Here is a 20,407-nt window from a genome sequence, read left to right on the forward strand (position 1 = left end):
TTTTTGCAGGACTGTGTGCATGGGTGGTCATGTTTATTAAATATTACCCATATTTATTAATACTGGGGTATTAATACCTATTAACTACCCATATGCAAACTCAGTACATAAACTATCTCTCTTAATCCTTGCATCAATTCAACGAATTAGACTCTGTTATTCATCACATTTCACAGATGAGGGTACTTAGAGGTTGAAGAGTATAAATAACGTGCCCAAGGGCACATACCTTGTAAATGGTAGAGCGGAAACTCAAGCTTAGTACCCTGTCAGATGCATAGGCCTAGTTTACTGTAATCACTACAACAGGCCACCTCCTCTTGGAGCTAGAGTGTTCTTAATTTAATAGTGGCTAGAGCTAGGCTATTTAAATGAATTCCTGCATCCATAGTCAAAACTTTGCTCGGATACCAGATATGAACGGCAGCTTTTATCTCTGTGTTACAGACAGAAATCACTCACTGAATAAGGCGTGTCCTGGGGTCAGGCCTGTACATGACTGTAATCTTCCTGTTAAACAGTGCTAAATAATAACAAGATTCAAGGCTTCAAAGAAGTCCATCCACTCCCTTACATATATTCTTGCATATTGTATCAGTAATACAGCCAACAATGTTCTGGTTCAAATTTCTTCTGATAGTTGATGAAATTTATAGTTTGTTATGATTTCTAGGAGTCTAGTTATGTATTTTGAAATCCAGTTTACAGAATGGTCATTCTTTCAATGCATAATGTCTAAAGCAGCTTAAGCAGCAATGAATAGCTATAAGAAAGCATTTGACTAAGGACTTAATCTGGTGGTTTTGCCAACAAATAACTCATGCAAGCTCTCCCATGTCTTAGGCCAATCATAAACTGGGCATTTCCAAACTGGGTTTCATATTAGGTCTATGCAATGCTTTATGAAAATAAGAGCTACTTAAGCATTTGGAAATGCTTTAATCAGTACTCTCTCCTAGAGATTTATCACATACACTATCATATAAAAGACTTCAATGAGTTTACTCTTGTTTAATTTAGCATTTCCTAGATTTATTTGATTGGGAAACCATCTTTTAGTGCACTATCTTTAGTTTACAGACCATACTTTTAGAAAAGCTGATCCAGTGTGATTAGGGAATCCCACATACTACAGGTAATGCTTGAAGAAGATTATTGACTGTTACTTCTTGTCATAAAGCTATTGAGAATTTTTTGGTGGGCATGGTTTAATGGAAATAATCTTTAAAATGTTACTAGTGTGTACATATTCTAGATGGCTATACAAGGTCTATAGACCTCAAACTAGAGAGAGGGCTGACAAACTTGAATGAAATTATAGAGCCACTAGGATATAGGTCTCAATAGAATGCCTGTCCACCTCTTCATGGAAATGAAACAAAATGTTCCTACAGATAAAGTTTTTCTTAAATACCATCTTTAGAAACTAATCCAACTCATAGCCAAAAACACAACAATCACCAAGTTCTATACCCCAGAAAAATTTAACCTATAAATTTTGTAAGTCAATAGTTACAAATGCTGATATAAGCCCTAAATGATCTCACAGAAGTATCCTTATGACGTATAATGACTTTAGTTTAATTAGTGACATAAATTCCAAAGGAACTCTTGAAACAGTTACTTGCCCAAAATATATCTATATGACAGATTGTGTTGACATACTGCTCTAATAATAATACTAGTTAACATTTTTGAAAGCTACTTTGTGTCAAGTAGGGAGGTGAGCACTTACATAGACTAACTATATTAATCCTCACAGCAACCTGAATTTTATAGAATAGAACTTGAAGATGAGACCTTAAGTAATTTTCTCAAATTTGTATTGACAATAAGCAGTTAAGCTAGAATTAGCCGCTGTATTCACTAGCCCAGTACAGAAATTTTTGTATTTGGGTTTCATGAATTAGGATACTTCTTTAGATGTGGTAACAAAAGACAAAATAAAAAACATCTAAATAAGATAGAAGCTTATGCCTCTCTTAGTTCACATAAAAGTAGCTCAGAACTGGATCAAGCTCACTCCCTTTCTACCAACATGTCCTATATAGCTCATTGCCAAATATGGCTGCTCTAGCTCTCACCATCACATCCACATCCCAGCTGGTGGGAAGGGAAGAAAAATAAAATGCAGCGTTTACTCTTTCATAGGACAGACCTAGAAATTGTCTATTACTTTTACCCATATCCTACTGGCTATAATTAATTACATGGCTACACCTATCTTTAAGGGAGGCTGAGAAATGGCATCATTATTCTGGTTATCCATGCACTCAGTTAAAATTCCAGGGTTCTATTGCTAAATAAATAAGGGGAGAATGCCAATTTGGGGAAAACTAGCTCACAGTCATTAGCTACAAGCTAATTATTTAGAGAGACCCATCAAAAATAGTGATTTTAGCTTTAGAATAATTTACATTGGGCAATCTTTTCTGCTAGAAATTGAATAGCAAGGCCAAATGGCTGGCATGGTATGAAGTCTTGGTCAACAAAAAACTCTCTCTTTATGAAGATGGGAGAGTGTGGATCTTTCTGCTGTCATGATAGAAGATACATCCAACTTCTTCAAAAGTATTAGAAATTTATTGGAAATTTTTGTCCAATCAATTAGAGATAAAAAATACCATGTCTTTATGGTGCTGTTAAGACGCGATTGTTAAACATAATGGATCAGCATTAAGCTCATGAAATGAGTCCATGAATGATACATGTCTACAAGGGTGAAGAAATTGTCACTAAAGCTATTAATAGTCTCATTTATTCTTACTGGATTAAATGAATCATAAATAAGAAAACTAAATATGAGTAAGGAGCTATTCACTAATTAAAAGTCACATCATTGGCAATAAAGGAATATTTATCCTAACTAAATACACATGTGAAAATCAACAAGTCATGTATGAGAGTAATGTGGACAATGTGAGACATAAATCTACCTTACAGCAATTCATTCCAAAATCCATGAAGACAGAACGCATTAAAAAAAAATTTCATAGAAATGTTTAAAAACCATTTTCCTTTGAAAAAAATGTGAAAAATCTACAAAACACAGAAATTATTGCAAACATCACAATTACAATTGCTCAATGTTTGAAAACTAATATATTTATCCAATTTTGCTTATTTTAACTAATAAACACTGACATATATTGAATTTACCTCTCTGAATGAAATGCGAGTTTTAAAGAGTCCTGTTTTTATATAGCTCCCACTACACAGAGTTCTGATTTCTTTTAAACTTCTGTATTTTCCTTTCCTTTCCTTTTATTTTTTATCTTTTCATATATTTTCCCAGGTATTCACTTTTATTGAGAAGAGCAATTTTTATTTGAATATTTACATCTCATTTTTATTAGTACTTTATAGCTTTCAAACCCCTTTCATGTGCCATTTTAATCTACTTCTTAGAACTAATGCCTATCAGTGCAAAATATAATGTCTTATCAGAGATCTCTGAGACTCAATACATTTCTTAATTTTCTCTCTTGTTTAAAAATATAAGGGCTCAGATTTATGATCTTCTTAAGTGATGGGAATTCTTCTATACTCTGGAGCCTCCAAAGCACTAATGTCATCACTACACCTTTTCTAATAAGTTCTTTGGATCTGTAAACACAATTTCAAGGAATGTAGGCTCTGAGTTTCCTAGCAGATCATGTACGCACAACAATATTTTTCAACAAATAAAAGGGAAATGTATCCATTTTTTCAATGTCATAAAACTGGGAGAAAGTTTTATACTGAAACTTAAGACTCATGGGCCATGTAAATATTTTTTTGTATTTATAGTGGTGACCTCAGCTTGAAACTTGGTGTTTTTTATCTTTGGATTTAGGTAAGTTTGAGTACATCTGGAGGTTCTATGCTAGTAGTTTTGAAAATCTTTTTGTACCAAAGGCTCCTTTGTTCAGTTGTAATCTTCAGAGGAAAATAAAACATTGAATTGATAATAACCTGGTTGAAATAGGGCAGGTGTGGGGTTAGTGGAGGGGAGAACCTCTTCCCCTCTGTGGAAGCATGGGTAATTCTAGGCAGTTCATTCAGTCAATTATGCAGATTGCCCTTCATCTCAGCCTCATGACTCAGACCTCTGTCATAGGGTAGGATTTGTAATAAAATAGACTGAAAGCTGTTCTCTACATGTCTAAAAGGTACTAAGTAAGAATCCCACACAAAAGTAGCATGTAAAGTATGTTACAGAAAGTAGCCCTGGAGAGGAGAGGCTGTAGCATGATGGATATTTTGGGAGCAAGGGTTGAGCATAGTATATTGAACCGCAGAATGACTAGAATGAATTGCCATATTTGGACCTTTAGTGAAGACCTCACCTTTGATGCCTATCAGCAGGATGTGAGTTTCATAGTTTCCAAGGCCTTGGCAGCAGACATAACAAACAACTGGGAAGAAAAGGAAAATGTCCGATACCCCATGGTGGCCGAGAGGATGTTTCTTGAGGATATTTAAGACATACTAGAAATGCTCATAAACAGCTGAGAGAAAGAAGGCAGTGAAGGAGATCTAAACCTTTTTTATTTGCTGAAAGCCATATACTGAGTGTTATCAGGGTCCAGGTGAAAAAACAGAATTCACACTGAATGTTTTATAAGAAGATTTAATTTAAAATATGGTGACACTGGTGTTGTAGGCCTTTGGAGCAAAAAGGAACATGGGGTAAACTCTGAGCTAATAAGAACAAGTGGCTACTGACCCTAGGGCTATGGGAACAAAAGGGAAAAGTTAGCAAGGAGCCATTCTGAGAAGCCAAGTACATCTAGTTGATAAATAAGAATCATAAAAGAGCTTTTATGGGGAGCTTTATAGAGAGTCATTCTTTCTGTGGATGCCAACTCTAAGGATCCACAGCTAAGTGTCTGGGGATATAATGAATCTGCTGTCAATCATCAGGGCCTATAGGCTACAAGAAGACCTACTAGCAGAGCAGAAAACTAAAACACTCTGGAACCCACTGCTCTGTCCATTACCTCATCTGGCTACAAAATATCAGAGAGTAATGTCTTCTGCATCTCTTCCAATTTGCAAATGCCTTGCAACTGCCTCTTTGGGCTAACTCTACAGGTAGGGGGACCATATAGGTGAGGGGATTCTGGGAAACAAAGTTCTCAGTTTAATGAAGATGACATAATAGTCCATCACAGCCTATCTGTGCAAGTAACTCATTAAGTAATCTTTTGTAAAATGGGAATAATAACTGGGTATATGTGAGGATGCATTGACATAATGTATGGAAAGATTTTAACATTGTCTGACACACAGTGAACACTCATATGTGGTTTTTTGTTAGTATATGCTAGAAAAACAAAAATGGAAAGTAGTATGATTAAGTCTGCTCAAGGTAAATTAATGCCATTATGTATACATTGCTGTGGTGGCCATGAGAATGTCTCTTGGATCTCTGATTGCTGAGAATATAACTAACTAATGGCCCATTAAGCTCTGGAACCCATCTGTCAGTTGTGCTAGGGCCATGCCTTCCCACTGGCCCCTAGACAGTGACTAAGTGTGGGAGCAATACTAAGACAGGTTTGGTCCTGGAAAACTGAAGTGTCCTCTGGCAGCAAGACCTCCCAGACCGCTATGCTGAACTTTTCTGAGATCTCCAAGACCCATCAAGAATCACTCTTCCTTCCTTCCTTCCTACCTTCCCTCTCTCTCTCTTTCACCCAAGGTCAGACCAAGATTCTCCAAGCTCCCTCTCATTTTCCCTCACTGGCTGTTCCCCTAATAAACTTCTAGCGTGTTTACTCTGGTACTGGTACTGCGTCTTGGAGGACATGAACTAACGTGAGTGCAAAGGAAAAATGATGGCAATCCGTGGAAACCATGCCCATTCCATGTTTCCCTTTGGCTGGGCCTTTGGCGGGAATGAAGCCATCACTGGGAAAGTGTCCTAGGGAGGTGAACAAGTTTTCTTACAGCCTAAGAAAGCAAAGTAGGTGGAGATGCTCTTCATCCTGATGTTTACAGTGCAATACTGCATAAACTGGCATCTACTCTAGCCTAAAGTATAGAGGATACAATATTTGAATAAGGGATGTGAAAATATAAACTGAGGCATATTAAAGTTTTTAAGGGTTTATTTAAGCAAAAACATATTCAAATCAGGCAATGCCTAACTTGAATTGGTTAGGAGGAACCAGGAGAAAGACTTATGTAAACAAAGTCTGGAAGCCAAGAAAGGCTATTTGATTGGCTAGAGTGTAAAGCCCAGTTGTCTGTCTGTGATTAGCTGTCCCTAGCATTCTGATTTGGTGACCTTGACGCATTTACAGGCTTAGATGTTGGTTTGCTTATGTAGGCTACCATAGTATTAGACTCACATGGTTCTAATGCACCCTTGTTTAATTACTTTAACAGGGTATTATGCTATTCTCATTTCTTCAACTGCTTTAACATCTCTTTCTGTTTCCATTGAGATTATCAGTAACTAGCATACCTAAGTTAATACTTTGTTGCCCTAAAGAATTATTTTACAGTAATACAATTTAATGTTCAAATGCTTTCTTTGATTCAATAAAAGAACCATGAGGAAATCATGATGCTTTTCCAAAGCCTCTTTTGGAGACCTTGTTCATTATATTAAGAGTTATTTACATAAAAATCTACATCTTAGAATCATCCAGGATATAGCACCAAAAATGTTATACCTCCTTTCATTTAAAAATAAGACCAAAGACCATCCTGTCACTGCCTTGATGACCAGGAAGTTCAGTGTTCAGCTCAGTGCTTAAGAACAATCTTTTCTCTTCTGGTAATCTTTTCTTTTTCCATGTGTGACTGCTGATCTTTTTGGTTTTATTTGTGATGATCATATTGTTTAGGAGTTTATCTTAAGAATCCTAAAATATTTGGATTTGTTTTGGAGGGAAGGGGAATAAGTAGGCTATAAAATTTTAATTACACACACACACACACACACACACACACACACACACACACACACACATAACTGTTAACTCCACACAAATCATGAAAGAAATAATACTTAAGGGAGTTGTGAATAATCTACTAATTAGGTGGAGTGAAGCTTGTATCTCATAGCTTATTTATTTAAAAGAATGAATTTATCCATTTCACCTGAGTCACTTACTAGAGCTGGACAATAGGCCTAACTGGCAGCAGATGTAGCTCTTAGTAAAACCTCATACACTGCAGCCAGTTCTTTCTCCACTGTCCTCATTTGTAAAATAAGTATGTGGGACTAAGCAGACCTAGGGTATCACTTCTAGCTCTGGAGTTGATCCTTTCAAGTGTAAGCTTCTCTGATTTTGACACTTAAACATCTAATTATTGTAAGAGAACACATACAGGAATGACAAAGAGGTGGCATGGGCAAGAGGAAGTTTCCAAAGTGCAAAGACCCACTAAACAAATGGATCCAATTGAAACATTTCCTTTCAAATTAAATTTGAATGTTTTATCACCTAATGAGCCTTTTGAAGTTCCAAGAACTCAAAATTTCATTCAGTGATTTGGCATCATGAAATGGATCCCTAACCAATCAAAACAACTAATTCATTATGGGGAAAAATGATACTAAATATATTGACAACTTCTTAGTCATTAAAGTATGTATGTGAAGCACACTTTTTTGGTATACATTGTGTAAATCAGATACCACACATGACAACAATGGAGAAAAGTCTTAGTAACGATTTGGAAACAGAGTGATTTGTTTTGTGCATGTAACTGTTAATTACTTTAGTCTAGCAGTCAAGAAAAACAAAACAATCAGATCTGAAAGAATTTGGTATTAACTTTGTTGTGAAATATCAGATAATCTTTACATGCTGCAACAGGTTGAGAACTGCTCTTTTATCTGTAACACTAAGATAAACTCCAAACAAAAATATAGAATAAAGGCAGATTACATAACAATATAAATTGTTTATTTAAGTCTACCTTAATTGTGTAGCTAGCTAGCCTTTCCTAGTAAGCTAAACTACATAACAGGATTTAAGTTGCCCAGCTACATGAGGGATGGGACTTGCGTCCCTAGTGCCTACAAGAGTACCCAGAACACAGTAGATGCTTAGTAAATATTTGTAATGAATGAACATATTTGTAAGTTATCTTGCTCAATTTAAGGTTTAAAATTGAAGTTATTAGCACTCACCAAAATGGAGGGACTTTAGTTCTCCACAACACATGGAACACTTTTTAAAATGTGTGTGTAAATATATATGTGTATTTAGATGCCACTGTTATGGTATTTCCTGTGTGGTGGAGTTACTTGAGGTGGTTGCTATTGTTTTCTTCTAACATATTGAAAATGAACTCTTTATTTGTGGAGTCTGAGTGTATGAAGTGCTATCAGCTCTAGTTTATCTTGGCATTGAGGCTCTCCAAAGGATATATCTTTCCAAACTTGGAAGGAAGCTACTTTATGTAGCAGATGCAATCAGCCACAGCACAAAAATAGCACTTTTCTGAAGCTTATGACAGATCCAAATGCCTTGAATCAAAGATTCAGCTGAAAGACGCTAGAAGTAATTACCTGGTATTATACAATTCCATTGATTCACCATTATTTGTATCCCGAAAATAGTTTGAGAGTAGAGATAAGGGGAAAAAGTTATGTTGGCAATTAATAAACAGTAGTAGTAGAAATCCCTAAAGAAGCAGATGTGAGTAAAACTGTGTCTTTATACATTGTAGGTCAGAAAAGAAACAATAATCCAATGCTTAAATTTTCATTCAAACTCATATTCACAAAGTTTTCTCTGGGCCAACCAAATTCAATTATCTACTGGCCTAAGAGAGTCAAGGATTGAGCAAAAGAATGTCATTGTTAAAAATAGGATGGTATATAATATAGAGGATTTTTTTTTAAGTTCAAGATGTTAGTTGCTTCACAGTTCTTGTCCCCATGGAAACACCATGTGCTTGGTATATAACTAGATGATGAGTGGAACGCAGCCTCGTTGCTGCGGCTGCATCCCTAGGGATGGTTTCACCAAGGAGCTCTCTTGATGGCTGCATTCTGGCTCATCTGTGGTTCTGCTGTTTCATTTTTCAAGTTAGGGAATTTGCAATAGGTTTGAAATTGCACTTGAGGATGTCTATTTTTTTTATATTTAACATCCACCACTCCATCAGCCTGCCTGTGCTATTTGCTTTTTCTTCCCTGTAGTTTTCTTCTCTAGTCTATAACATTCAAACTTTTTAAAGTCCTGTTTTAACACAAGGCTAATTTGTTCTTCTAGCATACATTTTTTGGCTTCCTTTAATTCTTGTCAAATGCACTGTTTAGTCACTCCTAGATTTTTAAGATTCACAAGGACCAGAACTGTATCTCTTAAGGCACCTACAGGATTAGGACAATGCTTAGCACACAATAAACCCACAATACCGGTTGATTGGTGTGCAAAGGTCTCACGTTAGGGCTCCTGTTCTCTGTAATATGTAAATGTACAGGTCAGCTATCCTCACTTTTATCCAGCTGAGATTTGGTGATAAGCACTGATTTCTCTTAATGGATTTTCCCAGATGAGATTGTCTCACTGTTTGCACTCATCATGACACCCGGGTGACGGTGAGGAATACCGAACCCAGATGGGTTGCAGTATCTATTATTGGCCCAAATCCATAGCTGAACTGTAGGGAGGACATCACCACTATCACACTGAAATAGTTAACATTAGAGTGAAGCTGTGGCTGTATCTACATAGAAGACTTTCTCAAGAATTCACTTGCATTATTATATGCTGCTTTGTTTATTTTGTGTCGCACAAAAGGGCATTGCCGCAGCTGCCAGATTACGTAATGGCTCAAAATATCAGTCTTCAAGGCCATACAAACACACTGCTATTCCTTTCTTTGGACAAGCATAAGGATTTTTACTCTGGTAAAATCCCCTATATACTCAAAAACACCCTTATATATTCACTTTAATAGCCTTTCCATGGATCATCTCTTTCTCTCAAAAAGTATATTGAAGATATTTTCCTATTTTTTAAAAATTCCTAGCGTGTCCCTGCTCTTTGAATTGCTCCACTTTCTAGGTTCTTAAGAATGTTGAGACTGTTTTCTAGATATTAAGCTTAGAACTTTGGCTGAAATGAGAGCAAGTGAGGTACAATAAAATATTTGGAACTATGGTACCTTTAAAAATCTAGAATTTCTTAATGAGAATATTTTGAATATGCTAAAAATGTGTTTTAAAAATCTTATAACATTCCACAAGGTAAAGTCTGAAGGCTCCTTGCACTTCCAGTTATTGAATTAGTAATTTGCAATTCTTTACAATTTGGTCCTTTTTACTATTTTAAACCCTCATTAAATTTTTGAGGATTTAATGAGTGAAACTGTGGTTTTCAAAAGCACCCAGAGAGTCAGTTCTTCCCATGGATAAATACATTATTTCTCTTGTACATTTGAAATAAGAGAAGTCTTCAAATATCAAACATACTGGCCTATTTTCACTAGTAGTATCAGTCCCTCTTAGGACATAAACGAGGCAGTAAGGGATTAACTCTTTCAAAACACAACGGAGCCACTTCCCATAAAAAGGCATTGACTGACAGTACTGTCCTATATAATAAATGAATTCATAACGCACCTTCACTGAAATGTAGCTATATAAATAATCCCTAGGCACCTAGTTTATTTTCAGAAGCAAACTTAGATTTTAGAAAAATACAAACCAATTTAAGAGTACAAAGGAATTATAACCACACATTGTACAGCAAAAAGGGAGTATTAGAGGAGAGGTGGGAAGACAAATTTGGACTAAACTATTTAAACTAGAATTTTCTTATTTCCACCTCCACTTGGACAAAATGGCTCAGAGCAATCACTGCCTATTAGGATTTTTGCCTTTGAAGCAAAACTAATGTCCTTCAGCAATAACTACATATATATATATATATATATATATATATATAAAGTGTAGACCTGATTGTCAGACCTGATTCTTAGTTCCTTTGAAGGTAGTAAGCCAAGAATTAAAAACGACCCTTATCTTGTGTTAGATAATACCACAGAGAGTACTTCTAACTTCAGCTTTAGCTTTTGTCTACTGGCTAGACCTATTTAATTTTCTAACCTGTTTAATGAGCTCCAAAAATAAATGTATATTATAGAGAAAACTGAAGCACACTCCCTATTTACAGAGAAATGACACAGAGAGGGCATTCATATAGTTTGAGACCTAAATAACCCAAAGCAAATTTAATTCGATACAGGAACCTGGAATTCCACTGGAGCTTTTATCTGGGTCTACTGGTAACTGTAACAGCATCTTTAAAAGGTGGCACGGTCTTGGATTGTCTGTGTCCTAACAAAGATTGAGTCCTCTGTGAGAAAAGGAACCGATTTTTTCTTTCTGTCAAATTTCTTAAAAACAAGTTTAGTTCCCTTAACATTTTAGAGCTAATTCTGAATTACAAAATGAGGCAGCAGAAAAATCATGCATTTCTGACAGTGCTCAAAAATAACAGAAAAAAAAATGTTCCTGATGATATCACTTCACTGAGCAGACCTAACACATAGGCTGAGTGGTACCTGGAAAGGCATTCATAGAAGCTTTGATTTTTGCTATTACAGATTCATTCTTTAAAAATTCAAGTAATGCTGGTGAAGAGACTCACTGAGAGATACTAGTGCAAATGAGTTTATCCAAGTGATTTTTGGCAGATGATTCAAGGCAGCAAGAGAAAGAGAACAGGGAAAATGGGCTGAAAGGGAGAGGCAGGTAGGAATCATGGCCAGAAAGGAGACACCAGTGACAATTTCATAATAAAAATTCTTTCCTGGGCCAATTGTGGCTGTTCCTCTCACCCACTGCCGCTCCCTGAGATCTGAGGGTGGCCCTGAACCTGGAGATGAGAGCAATGGGCAGGGGAAGTGGAGCGAAAAGAAAGACTGGTAATGTTTTTTTTCTGATGTTGGACGTGGTTAATATCTGTACTATACGTAGTATATTGAAGACAGCATTTGATAGCATAAGAACAAATGTGTTGAGATAACAATGGTCTAAGAGGAGAGAAATTATGGTTCTAAGGAGCTCAATATTTTTTATTTGTAATGAATTTTGTTTCTGAGCAATGTGTATAATATTCTCCTAGGAGTAATAGGCCCTGGGGGTTCCTGAGGTGGTTTCAGACACATCCAGGTTTAGATGGAAGAGTTGAATTACTTCTGAAAAGCAGCAAATTGCACATCTGTCAACATCCTTCCCCACTTCAATAAAGAATTGCTGTGATGTTGAGGATGTAGCTCATGCTGAAGAATTTGTTTCTTGCAAATTTATTTTTGCTTTTGCAGTGTGGGGAATAAGACTTCTGACAATTCTACTTTCAAATAGATGAATCCTTTTATGATATGTCTAGGAATAAGGTCTCGAAGAGATTGCGTAGAGTGTAGGTGGAAGAGATGTTTTCTTGAGGTGAGATCTGGTACAGCACAGTCGTATTCTATGGGTAGATTTTATGAGTGTCCAGAGGAAAGGAGGGAAACTCAAGGTGAACTTGGAGGACTATGTAGTGTCAAAACATTAAGCCCTTTCTTTTCCTCCTTTTTAAACTTTTCCTTCTTTCAGTTATTTTTTCTCTCATTGCCAGAAGTATGCCCCATATCTCTAATCATACCTTGGTAGAGGTCAAGCCATGCGGAGGGGATAGAAACACATTTTAAATAGTGGGATACCGTAGAGCACATGTGGCAGTGCATCTGGCATACCTTGTTTGAAACTGTCTCAGAGAATTTTGGCAGAGTGGAAAACTATCTAGTTTTCATTTCACATGAAAATTTACATCATTGGTTTCATTTCATAGGTCCATGACTGTATTAAGAGTCATAATTTTTACAAACACAACAATGACTCAACAGAGACATGTTGCAAAGCTGTAATCCAAACACTGACACTAATTTTAGAGGCCTCAATGCTGTTACAAAAGAAGTTTCATTAGCCAAACAATGGAATGCCCTTAATTGCTTTTCAATTTCTAATTTAGTTCCTGACCCTCCGAACAAACCATTTTCTTTCATAGAGACTACAGAGCTTGCCGGTAAGAACTTTTAATACTAAACTCCCAGGTATGACAAAACATCTCAGAATCAATCATTCCTGTAACTGAATGGTAAAGATTTGAGAATTCATTTAAACACAAAGGGATAAAATGATCTCTGCAAATGCATCTGCTGTAGTTTTTCAAATCTGATGATGTAGTTTGAACCAACTCCTTTAGTTCTGCTTCTTATCAACACATAAAAATGACAAAAAAAAAAGGATAAGTTTTAAATCTATAATTAAACTGCTCCACCACCATTTTTATTGGCATATTTTTTAAGGAGTTTCCAGTTGTTTTAATTTGTATGAAAATTATTAACAAGCAGTTAATTGTCTATGTGGAACTTATTTGGAGCCTAAATTTTAGAACTTGTATAAAAAGTAAGAAAGGTACTTGTGACTTTTATGAGACAATTGGAAATTTGAACCCTGACCCCAGTATTGGATGATATTAAGGAATTTTTAAAATTACTTTTTTAGGAAACTAATATAATGATTTGTTAAAAAAAATAAAGAGTAGATTGTTTAGTATATTTCATTATTGTTTTAATCATCAAACATTTGTAGACCTTCTGTTGTATCTAGAGTTCTGTGCTCAAGATGAAGTATTTGATATTTGGCCATTACCAGGTAGTAATTATTCCACCTATGTTTGAAGATCATGCCCAGAACATTGAATGCTTTAAAATTCATTCTCAAATACTTGCCATTGAATTCCAAGCATTTTCAAATGATAAATGACTCTTTATAAAGTCAGTAAGAGTATGTATTAGCTATTCTGAAGTAATCCACTTGATATGACTATGTTATGTCAACTGTAATTAATCATTGCCAAAGGACATATAGTGAATGTAACATTTGGCCTTAGTTCATTTTTAATATATGAATTTTGTTTATATCAAAGTAAGACATGTACATAGTTTTAAAGAGTCAACTAGTGTGACAACAACTTTTTTTAAAAAAAGCAATAGGACCCTGGCTCCCTGCCTTTCTTCCCACCCAAGTATCCAAGCATCCGATGATGCCCAACTGCCAAAGGCTACCAGGAATACACCTGTAATTGAACAGGTAGAGCTTATTATGCATTATGGCAGAATGTTCCTAACAACCTGAGAATTACCTAAGTGATGAGAATGACTAGGTGTCTTTTGTTATGGTAATGAAGTGACTTTTGGAAAGCATCTAATGAGGCAGGCTCCTTCCCACAATCACCACCTCCAGAGAGGGAAGAGGAGCTGGAGGTTGAATCAAACACCAATGGCCAATGATGCAAGAAGTCATGCCTATATAATGAGGCCTCCATAAAAACCCAAAGGGACAGGGCCCAGAATTTTCCAGGTCAATAGAGATATGGGCAGAACGGTGGTTTGAAGAGGGTATGGAACTTCTTTGTCCTTTCCCCATTCCTTGCATTTCAGTGAGGGAGCCATGGGACATTTCAGTTTGAGTGTTAAAGGGGCTTATTATAGAACTGGGCTTTGGTTATGTGATTTTAGATAAACTTCCTGCTCTGGATTGGATTCTGACTAAAAGCAGGAACAATTCTACATTCAGTGACTTAGTAGATCTTCTCTATAGGGAGGGAAGACTAGAGAGATGCTAAAGCTACAGCTGGTAAGAAGCAGCTCTTAACATATCAGCTGGAGTTGGGAGATGCTTAATGTTTTGTGGCTTGGACAATGCTTGTATCTTGTCTGTGTTTAGACATAATTATAGAGTGGTCTTCATTTTTGCCTGATTCAGCATAGTTAGAGTGCCCTTCAATGATGTTGATATTCTGTTAAAATCTTAATGTTTAACAGGAGAACACCAAGCTGAGCTGTAAGAATCAGGCCAGTCCTTGGCAAGACCAAGGTCTTGCAGGTGGCACTATAATAGCTCCTAGAGATCAAGAGTTGTTCTGGAGGCTATTAGTATCTTTGTCCTTGGTGCTTTGGATATTTGTGATTATATGACCAGTTAGAATTTTTTTTTTTCACAGGGGGAGGGCATGCATTGTTCTGGGCCCTTTGGGTCTGGAATATCAAGTCATTCAATTCTGGGAAACTTTCTTATATTATTTCTTTCCTGTTGTTTTCCCTCTCTCTGTTTAATTTCTATTAATTGGATCACCCGGATTGAACCATTCGTTTTCTTAACCTCATTTTCCCCCCCCTGTTGCTTCCTTGTCTTTTTGTTTGACCTTCTGGGAGATTTACTCAACTGTGTCTTCCTACCCATCACCAGTGTAAACATTTATTGTTATCCAATTTTAATTTCTGTAGTTCTTTCTCATTGTCCGAATCCTCCCTTTTTGAGAAATCTTTTCTTGTTTTGTGGGTGCACTATCTTTTCTTATCCCAGACTCAGAGTGTCAATTATACATTTATTTGATATTTTCTTCTTTTCCTTCTGTTGGCTCTATTTTTTCAAGTTCTTTATTCATGTTTGCTTTTGTCTCCAGCATTATATTAGAAGCTTTTCAAATGCCTGACCTCCTTGATTGTTGTTCTATACTTAAAACTGAGGCATTAGTATCACTGTTTGGAAATTTTAGATGCATAGATAGGCTTATGACTGGATGCTTCATTGTTGATGATCTGGCAGGGGCGGAGCAAAATCTGTGGTCAGGAGTAGGGAGATAGACACTAAATTTCACTATTGATAGATTTTTTCTTCTGGTGTTCAGTTACTCTACAAAGGAAACCTTTAACGTTCTGCCAGAGAGGTAATGCTTGCTGATCCCTGTTCTTATTGCTGAGCAGAGTGGAGAGGGACCTCACTATTTAAACTGGAAGAATTTCACTTATTGTCAGCATGGCACTTTCTTCCAGTTCTCTGTTCAGTGCAGGCCTCCTGCCTTTCTGCTGCAGTTTCTTCATAGAAAATATCTATATCTTATGATGGGTGGAAGAGAGACTTGTCCGGCTATTTGGGGCAGAGGAGAGAGAGAGAACTGGGGAATCTACTTGCTCCCAAAACTAAGTTTCAACAAAATCTTGTTTACAGCCCCAACTTTACTCTCCCTTTCACAGGTACTAGATTTCTCTAATTGCTGGTACCTTCTGAGATACTATGGCAAGAACTGGCCAATTTTCTACCATACAGTTACTCTATTGGATTGATTAAGTTATCTATACCTTGTCCATCTGCTTTTGATCTTTCATAAGTTGTTGACATCTTTTATCTGCCATCTTAACACCCATTCTATTTTTCGTTTGGAGTTTACATATTGTTTCATCCTTTGCATTTCAGGAGGAAGCAGAGATAGACGATGTATCTAATCTATATTGTTAAACCAGAAGTCCTAGCTTTGATTTTTACCACTTGATCTTTCAAAATAGTGTTAAGTTGATAAACACATTGAGAATTCTGATATTCAATTTGTATTTTTTCAGTGCAATAAGCTACTGGGGAAAACAAAACCAAAACTATTTTTCTTACTCCTTTTACTCACTGTCTAGTTGCATGAACTTATCCTAAACAGGTCAAAGTGATCAGATACTCAATAAGAGGTTCATATGGGGCAAAATAGTCTGGGTTGACTGCACCAAAATATCTGATGTAGGCAACTACAGGAACTTCAAGAAAATAACAAAATCAGGTAACAGAACTAATACTAACAAATAGTACCTCAAACATTTATAGCTCATTTACTTACATCTGACTTTTCCAACACTACTCATCATAAACTCTATGGAAAGTAGCACACTTGGTTACACTTTGAAATTTCATCATCCTTTCCTCCTGTGTAGCATCAGTGGGTTGTCCAGTCTATGGCAGTTTTATTTATTTGGGAAATTAACAGGTGACTATCCTACTTACTGGAATTTTATCTCTATTTACATTGATACTTTTAATATTAAGAACTGCTGTCTTTTCAACTCAATGTTTTATATGAATTCAAGACCTCATACTCATCCTTTTCATGTCAGTGGGAATACAGAATTTTCAGGAAGGAAAGTAAAAGCAAGTATTAGTAGTGATAATAACAAGAAGCCACAATGAGGATGTTAATTAACTGTTAAACCCATCAACATGAATTTTTGTAATTCTGTGGGTGTCACAAATCTTAATGGCAAATATCAGTTCTTACCATGGTTAGTGACATCAAAGAATTGAAAACCAGACTCAGGAACAGGCAGATGCTTGCTTTAACATGTAAAGGTAGCATGGCCTCTGGTAGATCTGACTTTGCAAATATTGCATGTTCTTGGGAAGCCAGATGGAGAACAAGTTTAGACTTGAGGATAGCAAATGTCAATGAGGTTAAGAAGAAATATTTTGGGGGCTTTTCCCTGCCCCGAGAAAGAATTTTCCCGCATATCTAGAATGAAAAAAAAATGTATATTTATCCACTGATTCAGTATTTCATTATCAATTTTATTTGATACTTAAATGAGCATAGTGTAAATTCTCCACTGACCTCTTCTACTTTCAGGATTCATTCACCACCTATGTACTGATGACATTCAAATATGCCAGTGTTGTTCTGAATTTCCTTCTAAGTTTCTAATACATTCTAAAGAATTATCCTGAGCTATCTCAGACTCAACACATCCAAAAGTAATCAAATCATCTACCCATCAAAACTAATGCTTTTCCTAAGTACCTTAACTCAGCTAATTAACTCAATTAATTGTTTACCATCTGGTCAATCACCTAAACTACAACTTTTGGTCACATTCCATTACCAAGCACAGTTTTACCAAGGGCAAATATTTCTCAATTAAGTCAATGGATGGATTTTCAATACTCTCTGTTCCTCTTCCTCCCCCTGATGAATCAGTAAATTCTATTCACTCCACTTGAAATCTCCTCTGAAGGCATCCCCTTGCCTTGCCTGCACTGTTGCTGCTTTACCATAGGCCCTCAAGACTTCGGTGTCTCTACCATCTAAGTATTTAATTTCTCTCAGTTGCAAAAACAAAATTCCAGCTTCTCCTCCAGACTCTCCACAATTATTGGATTCTTTCTTTGTCACTTCCCTTGACTCATTACTGAACCTTCCTAGAGAGAGCAATACTTTCCTATCTTTTATCACTCTATCATTTCATGCCTCCATGATAACATTATTTCCTCTGCTGAACTGTTCTTTCCCTCTATTGTCTAGCCTGCTCAAATCCTGGTTGCCTTTTAGCTCAAAATTTGTACATCTCCCAGGTCTCTCTAATAAGAATTAATTTTTTAACCCTCAGACTTGCATGATATCTTTTGTTCATACTTCTGCTCTAGCTCTCAACATAAGTCTAATCTGTATTTTAATCATCTGTTCTTATATCTGCCTCTCTCCAAAGTTCTAAAAGGCCCTTTTCCCAGCAATTCGATAGTGCCTGGCCTATGGTAAATACTAGAGAAAGTTTTCAGAATTGGCATTGAATTAAAGCCAAATATCCATTATTATTGAGTATTACACATCTATTTCAGGAGTTAAAGGGAAAAAATGAATTAAAATTGAACCAGAAAGTGTTTAGTATTGAGAAGAGGCTGAAAAACATTTGACAGAGTGTGATCCATGATGTGATACAGACTCAGACCTTAGAAACTGTCGCCTTTTCAGTAAACAGAAGTTTCCCCCGAGAAGGAGACCCCGCCTCACCCCACCCCAGCCACCACTCCTCAGGCAGCTCCTTTCCTTTTCCTTCAGCTCCTTCAGCCGCTAGCAGCTTGGGTAGAATTCATTCTTTACTTTATTTACAGGGTTTGTGTTTCTCTATCTCGCCTTCCAGGCGTCAGGAGTGTAGCTCTAAGAACTCCAGTGCTTAAGATGAGATAACGCAGTGCCTGTGGAAGGGAAGCAGTCCAGCCCCACTTTGGAAGGCTTCCATTTCATTCCAGAAGCTCTGAGAGCACAGGAGCCTCTCTGGAATGCACTTTGCTCTCCCTCTGATGCTGTGCTCTCCCTTGTTAGAGGAGGGGGGCTGGAGAGGAGGAGGCAGCCTGTTCTGGGTTCCTCTGCACACCCCCAGGCTCCCCGGCCAAGTCCCATATTGCAATGGACTCTTACATCCTGTGTCAATTGAGGGGCCAGCCGGTGGTGACAACTTGCTGTACCTAATTTTAATTTTACACGGTAGAGACTCCTTGCTAGTTCAGAGAAAGCTACTCCTCAGGTTTGCTTTCTTTTAGTGAATGCACATCTGACCCAATTAAAGAGAAATTAACAGTGAAGAGGCCAAAAGTCTGTCTCAATCTTGCTGCAGACTTGCTAAATAAAAAGGTACCAATTAAATTTACCCAACCAATGGTAGTAAAATCTGTACCAGATATAAAATAAATTCTCTTTAATAAACTCTTTATTAAAAAATGATAAACATATGCTAATTAGAATTGTAATGACCCCACATGTAATGATATGCTGCTTCAACAATTACTAGTAGCCAATCTTGTTCCAACTGTTCACCACTCTGACACTCCCAGATTGTTCTGCAGCAGACATATTTCATTCAAAAGTATTTTTAAGTGTCACAAAGGAATCTTCTTAGTAATCTTGTTAAAACAGTTTACCTTTGATTAATAAAATTCTCATCCTAACACCTGGTAAGAATCCATATTTTGTTGCCTTCGAAACTTGAAAAATATATGTTGCTTCCATAGCCTCTTGATGTGTAAAACTTACATGGAAAGTAGGATTGTGCGAGCTGACTCTATCCTGTGATTGATCCATTCTGTACACAGTGCACCCAGGGTGCAGGAACGCCCCTCCTTTGGTCACCTAGTAACTTTTCACTGGTCAACAAGAAGCTGAATAAACTATTATGTGGCGAGAAAGTGCTTGGCTAGCCAACTTGGATCAGCTCCTAGATTTTAGGAGAAGTACCATCGCCAAGTTTGAATTTGCTAGACCTTTAGGCATTGCTGGCAAGAAGACAGCATTCTACTCTTGGAGCATAAAATGGATACAGAAGTCATGGGCTCAGGTAAACTGGGCCAGATACTGAAGCAGATTTGGAGACAAAGTCTGATGCTGAAGCAGGCGCTCCTGGGCAATGACCACTGTGAAGGGGCTGGTGAGGCCACTCGTATAGCCACAGTAGTCTTTCTGGGTCAAGAGCTTAGTAGGGCCCTTCACCAACTCATGGAGCACACAGCTGAGACTCTGCACTCTACCTGCCAGCAGCTGTACGTCCTGCTTGAGAAGGAGAATCAGTGCATCTGGAGACAAGGCAAGTATTTCTTTTATTTATTCTTTCTCTAAGATATATTGACTGGGTCATTACTTTGAGAGGGACTAAGGACCATAAAAAGAAGGCTAAGATAGTCTTTGTCCACAAGGGACTAACAATATAATATGGAAAGTAAAATAAGACACATGCACAATAATAATGTGTTAGTTATATTTGTGGAGCTGGAAATTGCGAATCTTAAAAGAGCATTCCAAACAAAGGTATTACTAAC

At 36.9% G+C, this 20,407-nt stretch overlaps 1 protein-coding gene across 1 annotated transcript in view; it reads left to right on the plus strand.

The window, feature by feature from the left end:
* The first annotated feature begins 19,782 nt into the window (after positions 1-19,782).
* Positions 19,783-20,407, plus strand: part of DTHD1 (death domain containing 1) — a 65,274-nt gene continuing 64,649 nt past the window's right edge. Inside the window, exon 1 of the mRNA XM_036908441.2 lies at positions 19,783-20,175. Within this exon, the coding sequence (XP_036764336.2) occupies positions 19,905-20,175 (271 nt within the window). The 5' untranslated portion in view covers positions 19,783-19,904. The remainder of the gene's footprint in view (positions 20,176-20,407) is intronic.

Source organism: Manis pentadactyla, chromosome 5 (genome assembly GCF_030020395.1).
Source record: "Manis pentadactyla isolate mManPen7 chromosome 5, mManPen7.hap1, whole genome shotgun sequence".
NCBI classification, from domain to species: Eukaryota; Metazoa; Chordata; class Mammalia; order Pholidota; family Manidae; genus Manis; species Manis pentadactyla.